The 14,481-nt window shown below is 35.5% G+C and overlaps 1 protein-coding gene across 4 annotated transcripts in view; it reads left to right on the top strand.

Annotated features, from left to right (window-relative positions):
• CLEC16A (C-type lectin domain family 16, member A) overlaps positions 1-14,481 on the top strand; it is a 92,991-nt gene that overhangs the window by 7,188 nt on the left and 71,322 nt on the right. For all 4 annotated transcript variants that reach the window (XR_775084.1, XM_010578449.1, XM_010578450.1 and 1 more), the window contains exons 2-9: positions 698-826; positions 2,157-2,290; positions 3,069-3,217; positions 4,490-4,595; positions 6,489-6,612; positions 7,532-7,706; positions 9,320-9,373; positions 11,752-11,865. Coding sequence is in view for 3 of the 4 variants with exons in the window: in XM_010578449.1 (XP_010576751.1) it covers positions 698-826; positions 2,157-2,290; positions 3,069-3,217; positions 4,490-4,595; positions 6,489-6,612; positions 7,532-7,706; positions 9,320-9,373; positions 11,752-11,865 (985 nt within the window). In the remaining variant the exon portion in view is untranslated. The remainder of the gene's footprint in view (positions 1-697; positions 827-2,156; positions 2,291-3,068; positions 3,218-4,489; positions 4,596-6,488; positions 6,613-7,531; positions 7,707-9,319; positions 9,374-11,751; positions 11,866-14,481) is intronic.

Raw genomic sequence — 14,481 nt, forward strand, 5'->3', positions numbered from 1 at the left:
CCTGTGTAATAGAGACATATGGGGTTTTTTTGAACTTCACTAGACAGCCTTAAACTCCTGCCCTTTGAGATGGTAAAGCTGGAATTTGCCACCTTTCTGATCAGTATTTCTGTGCTTGAAGGGCTAGAGACCTGATGATTAAGCTTTGCCAATATGAGTGAATAGTCTTTGACAGTCCCAATTATTAACCATCAAATTGACGTGAATCTATAAAGTGTCTCTGCAGACAAGAGAAGGGATCTAACTTTTCTAGTGAAATCTGCATGTGCCTTTTTCCAGAATTACGCTTTCCCATATCAGCTACTGCATGCTTACCTGCTTCTTCTATTCTTCCTTTTTCTTGCTCATTGCTCCTTTGATTTCAACATGCTTCCAAAGAATTTCACTAGGTTGCCATAAGAAGCACAATGGGACAAGTATTATGTAGTTTCTAGTCCTATGTTGACATATTCATAAGCATTCATAACTCACCTGGCTAGTTATGAATTTGTTTTGTTTGTTGCATATTTGCTTTAACAATTACTTTTCTCTTTGCGTCAGTATTAAAATGAAATTTTAGGATTTTAAAATTGTACAATGATTAGACATAATGTGTATGTATGTGTGTGTCTACATTAAGTTACAGTGACTAAAGACAAGCATGGTGCATGTGAAAATGGCAGGATAGCATATTACTTGTAATTATTTTTTCTTTTAGGTACATGTATCATGTTTTGACTAAAAATACAACAGTAACAGATCACAATCGCAACCTGCTGGTAGAGACTATTCGTTCTATAACAGAGATCCTTATATGGGGGGATCAGAATGACAGCTCAGTATTTGAGTAAGTACTTCTAAGCATTTTTGACTCCAGTATTGTTTTTGAAGAATGATTAGAGTTGCATAGAGATCTAGTTCAAGAAGTTAACTCTTCCAAGACTGTATTTCATGAATGTAGGTGGAAAGCTGTGTCCTGTAGTAAGATGGGTAAGCAGGATCGTATTCTTGTCATATAAAGAAACAGAGAATTTGCTTCTGTTAACAAAAGTGTTCCAAGTCCAGAACCCCTTTTACATACTGCTTTTGTTTGACTCTCAAATCTTTGATATAAATACAAAATCTAACCTATTTTAGGGCCCAGATTTACTCAGTACATTTATTAATATCATATGACTTTAATTTGTTCACTTCAATTTATATAAGATACTACAAATAGATATTTTATTCTAGCTATGATATTTAGAGTTTTTGTTCAGATGTTATTTTAATCCTCATAAAATAGTGTGATAGAAAAATGAACTTCAAATGTTCACAGTTGCAAATCTGATTGTATTAATGCCCATTGCTTGGCTGTTTGCTTCAAGACACTTGCTCTTTTATAAAGGCAATTTTTGATTGATATAAGTAAAGCTAAGGTGTTTGGTGTTTTTAATTACTTATTTAGGGAGTGGTTGGTTTTGGGTTATGATGTGGACTAAGAAAATTGACTTATTCTGATCATTCATATTTATACTGTAACTCCATCACATTCCTCACTGTCTTCTCTGCTTGGGAGAATTTTAGGAACAAGGATTTTTTTTTTGCAGTTAATGTAAAAAAAATTTCATTGATATGTATTTGTGATTTCCTGGTAGGAAAAGAGTCCAAACTGTTCTCTTTAAATTGCATGCATTTCTGGTTTAAAAACATTGCAAGCATGCACTTCTGTTTGAATTGTACAATAAACCATTAAATGCTTGCTTCTGGTGTGGGGAAAAAATAATTAAAGTGGATCAAAAATAAGGTCTACAGTGTTGAAGACAAAAAGTGTGTTAGCTTAAAGGGAGCAAGTGAGCAAAACGTAACCCTCAATTAGAGGCTCTCCCCTTCAAAATTATGATTGCAAGGTAGGGAAGCTACCTGATAAATTAAGTATACTAAAAATAAAATTAAAAAGGCCCTGATTTCTTGACATCCCTTTTCTGTATAATTTGAATGTTTAAGAGCCCTTGTTAGTATTTTAAGTTTTTCTGAAGATACTCGTCTGTTATACAGATAAAACTTTGCAAAATAATTCTTCATAAATGTAAAACATGCTGTTTGTCAAACTTGCCTAGAATCATCCCTGATCCTAGTAAAAATATGTTCCAGTTAAATACAGCAAGTGACTTAATGACACCTTTATTTTCTTTCAGCTTTTTCTTGGAGAAGAATATGTTTGTTTTCTTCTTGAACATCTTGCGTCAGAAGTCTGGTCGTTACGTGTGTGTACAGCTTCTGCAGACTCTGAACATCCTTTTTGAGAACATCAGTCATGAAACATCACTGTGTAAGGGCACACTTAAATTGTTTAGGATTAAGTGATCAAGATTTGATTGAATTCCCTTTCATTTAATGAAATTTAGTCCTAGTATCCCTTCACAGAAGAACTATATGAATTCCTAACAATCTTTTTAATTGAACACTACTGAAAGGACAGTGTAATTTGACTGCAAAATACCTTTTAATGTAAATTTTCAGTAGTACAAAAGCAGTTGTTTGGTACTACTGAAACACTTATTTAGCATATTTCAAGGGGTTCTTGAAGTCAGCAAATTTGTTATCATCTGGAATGTTTGCCTCACTGGCGCAGATTGTGGTGGAACTCTGTTGTATGATTTGTACTGGAACTGTTCTGGCATCACAGGGGCTGGCATTCAGCCACTTGCTTCAAGGTTTTTAGAAACATATAAAGAGGACAGAGAATTAATAGTTCGTTTAAAGTACTCCACAGCTATCGTGAAGAGAAAGTCATATACAAGCCTTTGAGAGTTTATGACTTTGGGAGGAAAAGAGAGTTGTTTTAAGTGTTATTAGCTGGAAAGCCTACATAAATTGAGGAAGGTGAAGTATATTCTCAGTTGTCTTGTTCTTGGGAGCAAAGACCTTTGTACGGAACAACTTCCTTATATTACTGCTTGAAGCCATTGCTTCAGTTGTTTGGCTAAAAATTGGGATCTTCAAGCATCAGGTAGTTTGTTGCTTGCTACCTGGTACTTTAAATACAGCTCGTTAGCATAATGATTTTTTTCCTTCTGTTAACCTGTGTAATATCTCTTATTTTTCAGACTACCTGCTCTCCAATAACTATGTAAATTCTATTATTGTCCACAAATTTGACTTTTCTGATGAGGAGATCATGGCGTATTACATATCATTTTTGAAAACTCTTTCCCTGAAACTCAACAATCATACTGTACATTTCTTTTATAATGAGGTAAGTGAAGGAAGAGTTGCAGTATAAGGATAAGAGGACTTTGATTAGAAATTGATAGCAATTTGGCACATACTCTATTTGGTCTCTTGTCTGAGCATGTCCTGCATTTATTTTTATAATGGTATTATCAGTGATTGAGAATTCATTTGTGGGGATGTTGTGGTTTAACCCCAGCCAGCAACTATGCACCATGTAGCTGCTCACTCACTTCCCTCCTACCCAGTGGGATGGGGGAGAGAATTGGAAGAAAGAAGTAAAACTCTTGGGTTAAGATAAGAATGGTTTAATAGAACAGAAAAGAAGAAATTAATGATAATAACACTAATAAAATGGCAATAGTAATAATAAAAGGATTGGAATATACAAGTGATGTACAATGCAATTGTTCACCACCCACCGACCGACCGACCGATGCCCAGCTAGTCCCCGAGTGGCAATCCTCCCACCCCCACTCCCCCCAGTTTCTATACTGGACATGACGTCACATGGTATGGAATACCCCTTTGGCCAGTTTGGGTCAGCAGCCCTGGCTGTGTCCCCTCCCAGCTTCTTGTGCCGCTCCAGCCTTCTTGCTGGCTCTGCATGAGAAGCTGAAAAATCCTTGACTTTAGTCTAAACGTTACTTAACACACTCATGTTTTCAGTTGTTACTATCAACATTCTTCTCATACCTAACTCAAAAACATAGACTGTACCAGCTACTAGGAAGACAGGTAACTCTATCCCAGCTGAAACCAGGACAGGGGATCTCTGCAAAAGCATGATAAAGAAGGTCTTTGTCCTCACACATCTATAATAAAATCAAAATCTGGAAGTTAGCGTTATATTGGACTGTTTCAGTAGTTCTGAAGTCTACTTTCCTGAGAATTCAACTTGTTTATGCCTTGTTTTCTTGTGCTTTTATAAACAGGATCTTTTCTGTTGCACCACTTGGTTCTAAGAGGCTTAGTCAAAGTTTAAAGAGCCTGAGTAATCAAAGGCCAAAACTGAAATGGATTTTTCCTCTCTCCATTCCACTTTTTGCCAGAAGAGGGCATTAAAGCACTGAATATGTGCAGCATTAACATGAAAAGCTCTGGTGCTTAAAGCAGTTTATTTTAATGCAGAGCTACAAATGCAGCTGAGTGTCCATTGTAAAATCATTTCGATTACTTAAGTAGAAGGTAAAAATATCAGAGTAATGCATGGAAAACATTTTTCATACAGAATCCCAACAAATATTCTGTACATGTTTTGGTTAATTCATAAATGCTTTCTTTCCTCTTGTTACAGCACACTAATGATTTCGCTTTGTACACGGAAGCTATTAAATTTTTTAACCACCCAGAAAGCATGGTCAGGATTGCTGTTAGGACCATAACTTTAAATGTCTACAAAGGTATGCTTTTTGTATATTGAAGAAAGCATGTTTACAAAATCTTGTTTCATTGTGGTTTAATTTTCAGTTATTTACATTTAAGGCTTTTCTGTGTGTTTTACGAGATTGAAAAGCTTAGCATGTTGGCATGCTTCAGACACACATCTTGTTTTTTATGAAGCAGAACCCCAAACCTACAGTACATACTTGTTGTTAATAGTACTGTTTCCTCACAGATGAAACTGGTTTAAAAAACCCAAAAATATCAAGCATACACAAGGAACTTTAGCTTCCCTTCCAACAGAGATCAGAGTGTGACTGTATTTAAAAACCAACTAACCAACCAAAAAACCAACCCCAAAACCAAAGTGCTTTAAGAAAGAATATAAAGTATTTTTTGCTTATGAACTTGAGCTTTATAATGTATGAAGCAGTAATCTTGTTGGCTACATCACTTCCTTTTGGATTTGAAGTGCGTTAGAATATGATTGTAGAGCTCCTAGATGCTGCAGTCACTCTAGTCTAAAGAAGAGCTAGACCATTCCCAGAGGTGCCCAGTGAAGGCCAGGAGGCTGCAGTCACAAATTCCTGTACTGGACATTACAGTAGGACATAAGGAAAAAACCCCTAAACTTCACTGTGAGAATAGTTAAACACTGCAACAGGTTTTCCGGAGAAAATGAGGAATCTGTATTGTTGGAGATCTTCAAAACTCAACAAGGCCCTTAGCAATCTGGTTGAACTTTGAAGTTAATGCTACTTTGAGAATGTCCAACAGTCACTTCCTCCTAAATTTTTCTTGGGGTCTATAAAATCTGTAATAGATTGAAAATATCAGAGTGGTCTCTGTAGAAAAATTGGTGTGTATTCAGGAATTCTACCTCTGAAATCAGCATGCTGTAACGTAGTATGTGTTATGGAAGATGTTCATGCAGGGCTTCTTATTCTTTAATCCATTTTAAATCAAATTACATTTTGAATTTACACAACTTTCTATCAATTAAGAAAGTAGTGATTTGATGACAGTCTTCATCATAGAAGAATATAAGATATTTTTTAAAAAAAAGAACAAATGGTTTTGCAAGTAACTGGATAGCCTGCATAGCAGATAGGTTCTTTATAGTGTTGACTGCAAGGGACAAAATGTCTTTCATTTGTATGCTGAGAAATGGGCACTTGGCACTTGTTTTCTACTTCAAGGTGCTGTAAACTCAAATATGAGCTCACAAAAAGAGCAAAGTTCAGGCTTCATATCCTATTTGTTATATATTTATGTAACTAAATATTTTTGTGGTAAAAAGTGTACTTGTCTAGAATTTTCATTGAATGTTGTAGTGATATAAAGGTTAGAGTTGAATAAAGACAGCTTGGATGTTCAGGTTTCATAATTTTCTGCTATCCATTTGCACATAGTCTGATCTAACACCTACCCTGTATCTTTTAGTTTAGATGCTTTGTTCTTTAGCTTTTTAAACCCTTTTGGAGGATGTCGCTATCCCAGTTCCTAATCCTGTTAACTGTTGTCTGTTTCTTTTGCCCTTCCTTCACTGATGATTCCTGTGTTCCTTAATGCAGTGTCATGTAAGTCTAACTAGCTTGACTTTCAGCATTACTGCTTTATTCTTACGCTTTTTTCTCTTTTTTAATAACGTGCTAAAAAACCTTTCTGAATTCCATTAGATTTGTTTATCTTCAGACCTATGTAAATATATCAATATTAGGCTCATTCAGGCCAACTAAGAATTGATATGATGCTTTTGTAGATGTCCATTTCATGCATAAGATCATGTCAGGTATATACTCGTATGAAAAGCTAGCATGTAATCAAAACTCAGAAGATACTTTGTTGTATTTCTTAAAAATTAATAAAAAAACCCTGGCAACTGATTTTTCTTTTTAACAATTTCTCTTCAGTGGACAACCAACCTATGCTGCATTACATTAGAGATAAAACTGCTGTCCCTTATTTCTCCAACCTTGTTTGGTTTATTGGAAGCCACGTGATAGAACTGGATAACTGTGTGCAGACTGATGAAGAGTAAGCTTTTACAAATCCCGGGTATTGAATGGAAATGCTTTTCCCAGATGTTGATACTCTCCTTATTTTGTCTGAACTAGTCCAGTTAAGTTAGTTTCTGAATATATTCCCTTGCAGACAGTTCAAGCTTTTCAATCTTGCAAAGTTTTTTGGTGATTCTTTGAATTAATAGTGGTTAGTGCTGTGTGCCTTATCTGTGCTAATATCTATACCAGTACATTAGTGTTTGGCAACATGCTTTTTCTTCATCTTTGTTTTAATTCTGTTAAATTTAGTAGATATCCAGAAGACACAAAAGGTATTTTGTGCTTCTGAATCTTACTAACTTTGTCATTTTAATGTTCCCTTTTCTCCGTATCATCTCAGTAGAATGGCTTTCTGAAAAGATTCTAGGAAAAAAATTTAAACTGGAAAGGTGAACTTTATTTAATATGGGAACTGTCAGACCTGAAATTCTTGTGTGATATTCCACTATCAACTACAGGAATATTTTGTTGATTCAGGTTATTCTTGGTTTGCCTTCCCACCCCCACCTTAGAATGGGCAGCTATTTCTGGCTTTCTTAAAGTGAGGAGGTAGATGTTAAATACAGCATAGATTTCTTCTTTTATTTTTGGAAACAAATCTTAACATTTTTTATGGCTGGCTTGTGAAAAGGCTCTGGCAGCAGAAAGTGAAGTTTTCTGAAAACATTGCTTCTAAAAACTTGGGGAAAAACTTGATATGTGCAACCTAAAGCACGTATAAGCCTGAATACTGTTTGCTAGCTGCATTAGTTGACTTTACTGAAACATCTTCTTTAGGCAGATGATATGCGCAAGGTAATCTGTGGAAGGGATGCACGTTAATTCTTTCCTTAAGTTTTTAAGACTTTGGCAATTGATTATATCTGAGACTTACTTTCAGCTCTCTTTTTCAGGCACAGAAATAGGGGCAAACTGAGTGACCTGGTAGCAGAACATCTTGATCATTTACATTACCTTAATGATATCCTTATCATTAATTGTGAATTTTTAAATGATGTGCTGACAGACCACCTACTTAATAGGCTCTTTCTTCCCCTCTACGTGTATTCATTAGTAAATCAAGATAAGGTAAGCTAATACCTGCAGACAGTTAAGTTTTAAAGGTATTACTTGCTTTCAGTATGTGTAATGATTTGTTCAGCAGGTGTATTCTGTAGTAGGGTTAATACTGTCGATATCTTATGTTTGTGTGTTTTACATGAAACAGCTTAAATAAGGTGACTGTAGGGGAAATACACTGAGGTTGAATTTAAGGGGAAAATAGATGAAATGTTATTCACCAAACAGATACTGTTTTGGATGAGATGGTTGTTAAATGCTAACAATAGTGGAGACGAGAAGAGCTGCAAATTTGGAACAGGGTTTAAATTTCTCTGATGCTGGGAGATGTGTGATTTCCTTTTCTGATATGGTAACTTGTCTCCTGGCAAAAGCAGATTATAATACCTTTTCCCAGTATATGTACAAATTTTCCGTGGTGTAAAAATCCATTCCAGGTAGAAAATACAAAGTTTTTGTTTTGATACTTAATTCTTCTATTTGCAGATAAGCTGTGTTTGAATGTGGTACAGTTGAATCTATTTTTAAAGCATAGCCTTTCAATTTAGTGGAAAACTAATTTTTAATGAAATAGAAACTGTTCTTTTAAAACCTGTACAGATTCCTGTATTCACTTGTCTTTAAAAAAAAATAAATGCACTGTTCAGTTTTTTTCTTCTTTTTTGTTTTCCCCCTCCCTTCCCTCCTCTTAATCTTCTGTAGTGGTGTTTGTTCTTAAGGTACACAATGCTTTGTAAATTTCAGCATACTTTCATTAACCAGAGTTCAAGTTTCTTGCAAGATAATGAATTCAGTATATTGCATGTGTGCTGAAGACTGAATAACAATCAGCTTCTTGTCTTGCCATTGATAAGGTCATTGAAATAGGGTGAAGCAGACTTCCTGACTTTTACTTTCATTTCAGCTATTTTAACTCTTTGCGTTCACACATGTACAAAAGCCTGCTTGTCCTCCTGTTTTCAGGCAAATGTGTCTATTGTCATGAGGTCAGAGATATTTGCAATTGTAAACCTGGGCTGTTCTTGCCTCTTGAGATAACTGTTGAATATATTCAGTTGACGGTTTTTAAAGTATCACTAATTTATCTTTAGAAACATTTTAATTAACACTGGTATATGAATTTAGCACTGTCATGCTCAAGTTATACTTAAAAATATTTTTTGCCTAATGTGATTTACTTGATTTAGAGGAGTGTCTGTCAAGACACATGTTTTTATTATGTGGGTAATATTTCATAGTCTCCGAATAGCTAATTTTTAGAGCAGACTTTAATGAATGTTCACCGAGAAGTGCTTTTTGAAGGAATAGTAGCATAGTGAAAACCAACATACTTCTCAGATACTCATCTGTTTAAATTTAAGTTATCAAAGTGGCTATGGAAGACAGTAATCAATAGTGATATTTTAAGCATGTAGAGTAAGGGATACGCTTATTTGGAGAGTCTTAATTTGAATAGTTTACAAGAAGTGAATGTTAAGGAGCATGACGCTTTCTGAACATTTTGTAGCAGAATGTGGAACAATACAGTATTAAAAGTTTTGGTTTAAATTAAATATTAAACAGTGTAAATGCTTTAACTTCGTATAAATAAATCAGCATTTTTCATAACATTTTTTCTGTAGGGTGGAGAGCGTCCAAAAATAAGTCTCCAAGTTTCTCTCTATCTTCTTTCTCAAGTAAGTATTTTAAGTATTTTGTCCTATTTCAGAACTTATTTTGCAGTAGTGTTATGATTTATAAGTTACTGTATTTTCATCTATTTTGGCAAAGCCATTAAAGACAAGTTGGCAAATGAAGTTTTAAACAGATCAGTTTCCATTTAAAAAAAAAAAAAGTAAGATCTTTTTATGGACAGACAAATAGCTTCTTACTTGAGTTAATATCATTCTTCTGAGGATCCTATAGTGCAGGGTAGCCTTTAGAGCATTCAGTGATTATAGTTTATGTACACCACCAGACAAGTGGTGTGTAATAGAGCCATGCAACATGCTAGGACACAATTTATTAAAATTGCAGGTGAAGTTTAGATAGATGCTGTATTGCACTTCTTATCTGTCTAAGCTATGGAAGAATCCATGTTTGAATTTTCCTCTTTTGAAAAATAGAGGGAGCAGTGATCTCATGGGGGTTTTGATTGTTTTAAAAAAAAAAAAAACCAAACAACCAAACCCCCAAATCCCAAAACACTCACGACCACCAAAAACTCATACTTTCACACAATTTGAATTTCATTATGCCTATACCTTAAATCTATAATTAAGTATTTGTTACTTCTTTTTCTTACCAGTCCCACCTCCTTTTCTTTCTGGAACTTACTTTCAAATGAAGAGAGTTTTACAGTGGATTTTTTTTTTTTTTTTTTATCGTAGAGAAAAAAAGTCTTTTTTTCCCTGTAGTCTTCAGTGTGTTTCTGTGAGACTAGTTTTCTTAAATTAATATTCTCTGAAAACAGTTTTGACTTGTATTCATAGAATGTATACTTCCTTCTTTTTTTGAACTTAACAATTTTGCATTAGTCATTTTGTTATGGTCTGGCCCATAATCTCATCTTCTTTTTTTAAGAACTTTTCTGAAAAATGTGATTTTCCAGGATAAGATAATTTGATGCTTCTTAATTAAAACCTAAAAAATTGTGATGTTGTGGGAGTTATTTACCACAGATAAAACCTTGGGAGCAACAGCTTCTTGTAACTAAAGGGATCTGCATCACAGGGTTGTATATATTGACCTCTTTCAACCTCTTTGATTTCAGCGCAAGCGTTGGTTAGGTATCAGTTCAGGATTTGCATCTTGTTCTTTATTGTTTTTAATAAAGAAAATTGAACTTTTTTCATAACCATAAAGAATTGGGACCAAATTTTGTGTATCAGAATGGGTTGTGATGCAGAAAATCAAGCTACTTTTTCTGTAACTGGCAGAAATGCATCTTTTTCCTCCTCTTTTTAACCTAGAGTCTGTCTTTGATGGAATGGGATCTGAAAGTGTACACTGAGTATCTGAAAAACCTTCTTAACTATTTCTGTTATTGACACCAGGTATACGCTTTAGGCATTACTCATATATTAGAGACAGGTGCCGAAGAGACTTGTACTAGCTGATGAAAATCCACTGTTGTAGATTTTCATCCACTCTTCACAAAGTGAACATGTAATGTACTTATGCCAAAACGTGCCTGTGTTTAGTCAAGCTACACCTTCTGAATTGGAAGAAGCTTGAGGTTGTCCAAAGTATTTTTGAAGTGTGTTGCAACTTTCCAAAGTTGTACATAGGTCACCACCACATGCTAATAATCACTTCACTTTTGAAGCTCTGGAATGGTTCTGACTTCAATCAGAAAACCTGTGGAGATCATGTTTAGCTAAATATTATCAAAACAATGATTAGGCTTACTGATTTAGAAATTACTTGGGGATTTTTCATCCAGAACCACCGTTTAGGGATCCAGTTTTGATATTCCTGCAAAGAGAATGGTTATAAGGTGACATAAGGCTGTTGTGGCTGGACCTGAGCCAGTTCTGTCCAGAAGCCAGTTGTTTGCTGGCCCAACCTCGTAAGCCTTGCCTCAAAATAGAGTGGCTAGTGTAAATAGAGAACTCTGCTAAAGCACCAATGCACTTCTGGATAAGTGCTTTCATGTTGTAGGCAGTATGGCCTTTATTCCTGTGTTATGTAGCCACTTTGTAGCTAGACCATAATTCATTGTGATTTCATAGCCAGAAAAGCTGTTTGCTAGAATATCACACAACTTTCATCTCAAAGCTGATGAGGAGAGAGAATTGACATTTCTCAGAAGGGGGGAAGAGTATGAAGAATTATTAAAACTAGGTAGCTTAAAATGTAGAGAAAGGTCAAATACCTGTAGAGAGGATTATGGTCTCCTGTGTTTTGAGGTAGACTTCATGAACTATCAGTGTTACCAATTGTACTTTACTGTATATGTAAACTTAAGATACTGGTTTAACAAGGTCAAAGAAGTATGTTCAGTGACTGAAATTGTGAAACTGTATGTGTTCTGTAATATGTCTGATATTTCTTTCCATCCTTCTTTTAATAGGTTTTTCTAATTATACATTATGCCCCTTTGGTGAACTCGTTGGCTGAGGTTATACTTAATGGTGACCTCTCAGTGTTTTCTTCTAAAGTTGAGCAAGATATACAGAAAAACTCAGTAAGTAATATTTTTTTTAGAGGCAAAGAAAATATTTGAAAAACAAAATCAGGTACCTGGAAACTGGTAAGCTAAAGTGATTGTGTTTAGGAGAGAAGAGCACCAATAGCAGATTTCAGCTTTTGTTGTTGGATAAGATAGCAGAAAAATGTTCTGTGCAACTTACAGTATTATGTTCTTGTCAAAGTTGAAATATTTTTGTGCGTGCGTATGTATTTCAGGTAGTGATATAAGAATGGGTAGGACACAAACTAGAATACTTAGTTGCTTCTGCAGGGGTCAGGCACTGCAAAGGCTTCCATCGTTTTGATGGGACACTTTTGTAATTCAGTCTTCTGTGTTCAGTTTTTGTTATCAGCTCTTTGGTAGTGAAATAGAAATGAGTCATCACAACTTTCCTGTGAAATTATTTCCTTATGCAACTTGTAGTAGAAATGAGAGACTTAGAAGAAATACTTGGCCTTATGGTAAATCCTTTGGATACAGAAGGAAAAAAATATTTTTGTCTGAATATTCCCAATGTTTTAGCAGTAAAACTGACCATCTCTGAAAGCGTGCATCAGAGAATAGAGACCAGCCACAAATAGATGGGAGTGCTATCACTTTGTCATTGCCCTTGTACCTTCAGATTCAATACTGTTTAGATGTTGCTAGATGCTGTTGTTAGTGTTTTTCTAAGTGTGTCATGTATATGATTTTTTCCCTTTTGTTGTGGGTTTCACAGTTTGTGAAATGCTTGCTTGTTACTTTTTAAAGGCCTATTTGAGGATGGTAATAAGAAGGGGGTATGACCTTACTTTGGTTCAGAGGCTTCTGACTGTAGTTCTGTCTAAAGATTGAATATGTCTCCTAATGTCTGACTGGTCAGCAAAGAGTTACTGACTGAACATTTGATTTATAACAAGCAGTAGATTGGTTCTTCTGCACATTCTTTCCAAGCAGTGGCTATAGTTCTGAGAGTTTCAAGGGGGAGATATGCTTCAACTCTTCTATGATACAAGTCAACTTTTCCAAGTTTCTTCCTACTGTGCAGTGGATGGAAGCTGTGTGGGCTGATCTTAGCTGGTAGCTTTTGTGTTCTGTTATTTTGTACTGCTGACCTTGACACTTAGAATCTAATCTTTTTTAGAAAAAAATACAGTGGAATGGTAGAGCTGACTGAATGCTTTAAGATAAAGCAACCTCTTACTTGTGTTAGCAAATGTCTGACCTTCTGCTAGCTGCATGCTGAATGTCATGTGTGTTGCTTGTGCAGAAGCAGCTTTGTTACTAGGAAATTTGTGGCGAGATGGTGGGGCAGCAGTTGTTGCAGAAGTGAGATTCTCTTTTCCTGTTATAGTTGCTGTGCAGAGTTGCAAAATACCTGCAGCATATGTTTGTGTGTTTGCACTAATGTTAGGAATATTAGGGGTTTCCTATGAACTTCTGTTCATCTATTCTCTTATGTTTGTAGTACTATTTAGGTTGCTGTTTCTTACTGGTCTTAAAGACCATGCCTCATGGCATGTAAACTGGGAGTTCTGTCATACCCGAACAGGTAGTATATAGGAGAGGTATTGGCTTTCTAGGATAGACGCTTAGCGAAACTGCTAGAGGTGGAGCTTTGTTACAGGGAGAGCAGAGTGGTGGCACTTCTGGTGGATGAGGAAAAAACTTCCATGGGAGAAACTTTAGTTTTTAGTAACCTGTACTGTCAGAAAGTCTACTGGTGAAGGTTGGTTATTTGCAGAAAGAGCAGGGAGTAATCTTCAGCAGAAGAGCTCCATGCCCTATTTCCAATGAGGAGAGCTATCAAGTGAGCTGCTCGCACTTTATGGACTTGAACAACTACTGCATATATTGCATGGTATTTTCTCCTGATACACAACAGTGTGGCTAAAGTCAGCTGTAGATATGGAGGCATAGACAAGTAAAGGTGAGACAGTTTCTTGTTGCTCTGTGGTAGGACTTCTTAGAGCAGAAAGTTGATTTTTGAGTATTGTTAGCCATTTCAGGGACTGTTCTTTGGACTATAAGGTGTATCAGGATCATTGCAAAGTTATAACTGTGGTGTATTCTGTTGCAAAGAAATGATAAACTTCTATTGAACGTTGGAAGCTATTTCAGAACCTACTTTAGAATTGCTTGTTTTGGGCTTAGTAGAGAAAAGTGATGAGCAAGTTTTTTAATTTACTTTTTGACTGAGTTTAGAATTGTGTTTGTTCTTAAGTCAGACCCAAATTTATCTTTTACTAGTTCCTTTCTGTTATATTTTCCCATGGTAATCATTCTGATACTCTTCTAAGCTTGTTGTTCTGGGGATATCTCTGTGTGTTCTGGTGAGCCCCAGTTATCTCTAAACCCCTGCTCTGTACTTAACACTGCTCATGTCTTGCAACTGATACATGTCTTGATATATTTAAATTGAAGTGTAGCTGTCAGTTTCTAACTAACATGTAGTTTCTAAAACCCAAAGTAAGTAGAACCTCATGTCTATATTCACATTCCTAATGAGATGAATTAAAGTGGCATGAGGTGTAAGGAGTATGGACTGAGATTACCAGAAGCAGTGTCAACATGTCCTCATGATAGGAGACTAAATGAGTAACGAATACTTAACAAAAATAAAAGCAATAA

This window comes from Haliaeetus leucocephalus, unplaced genomic scaffold (assembly GCF_000737465.1).
Source record: "Haliaeetus leucocephalus isolate CR32 unplaced genomic scaffold, Haliaeetus_leucocephalus-4.0 Scaffold636, whole genome shotgun sequence".
NCBI lineage: Eukaryota > Metazoa > Chordata > Aves > Accipitriformes > Accipitridae > Haliaeetus > Haliaeetus leucocephalus.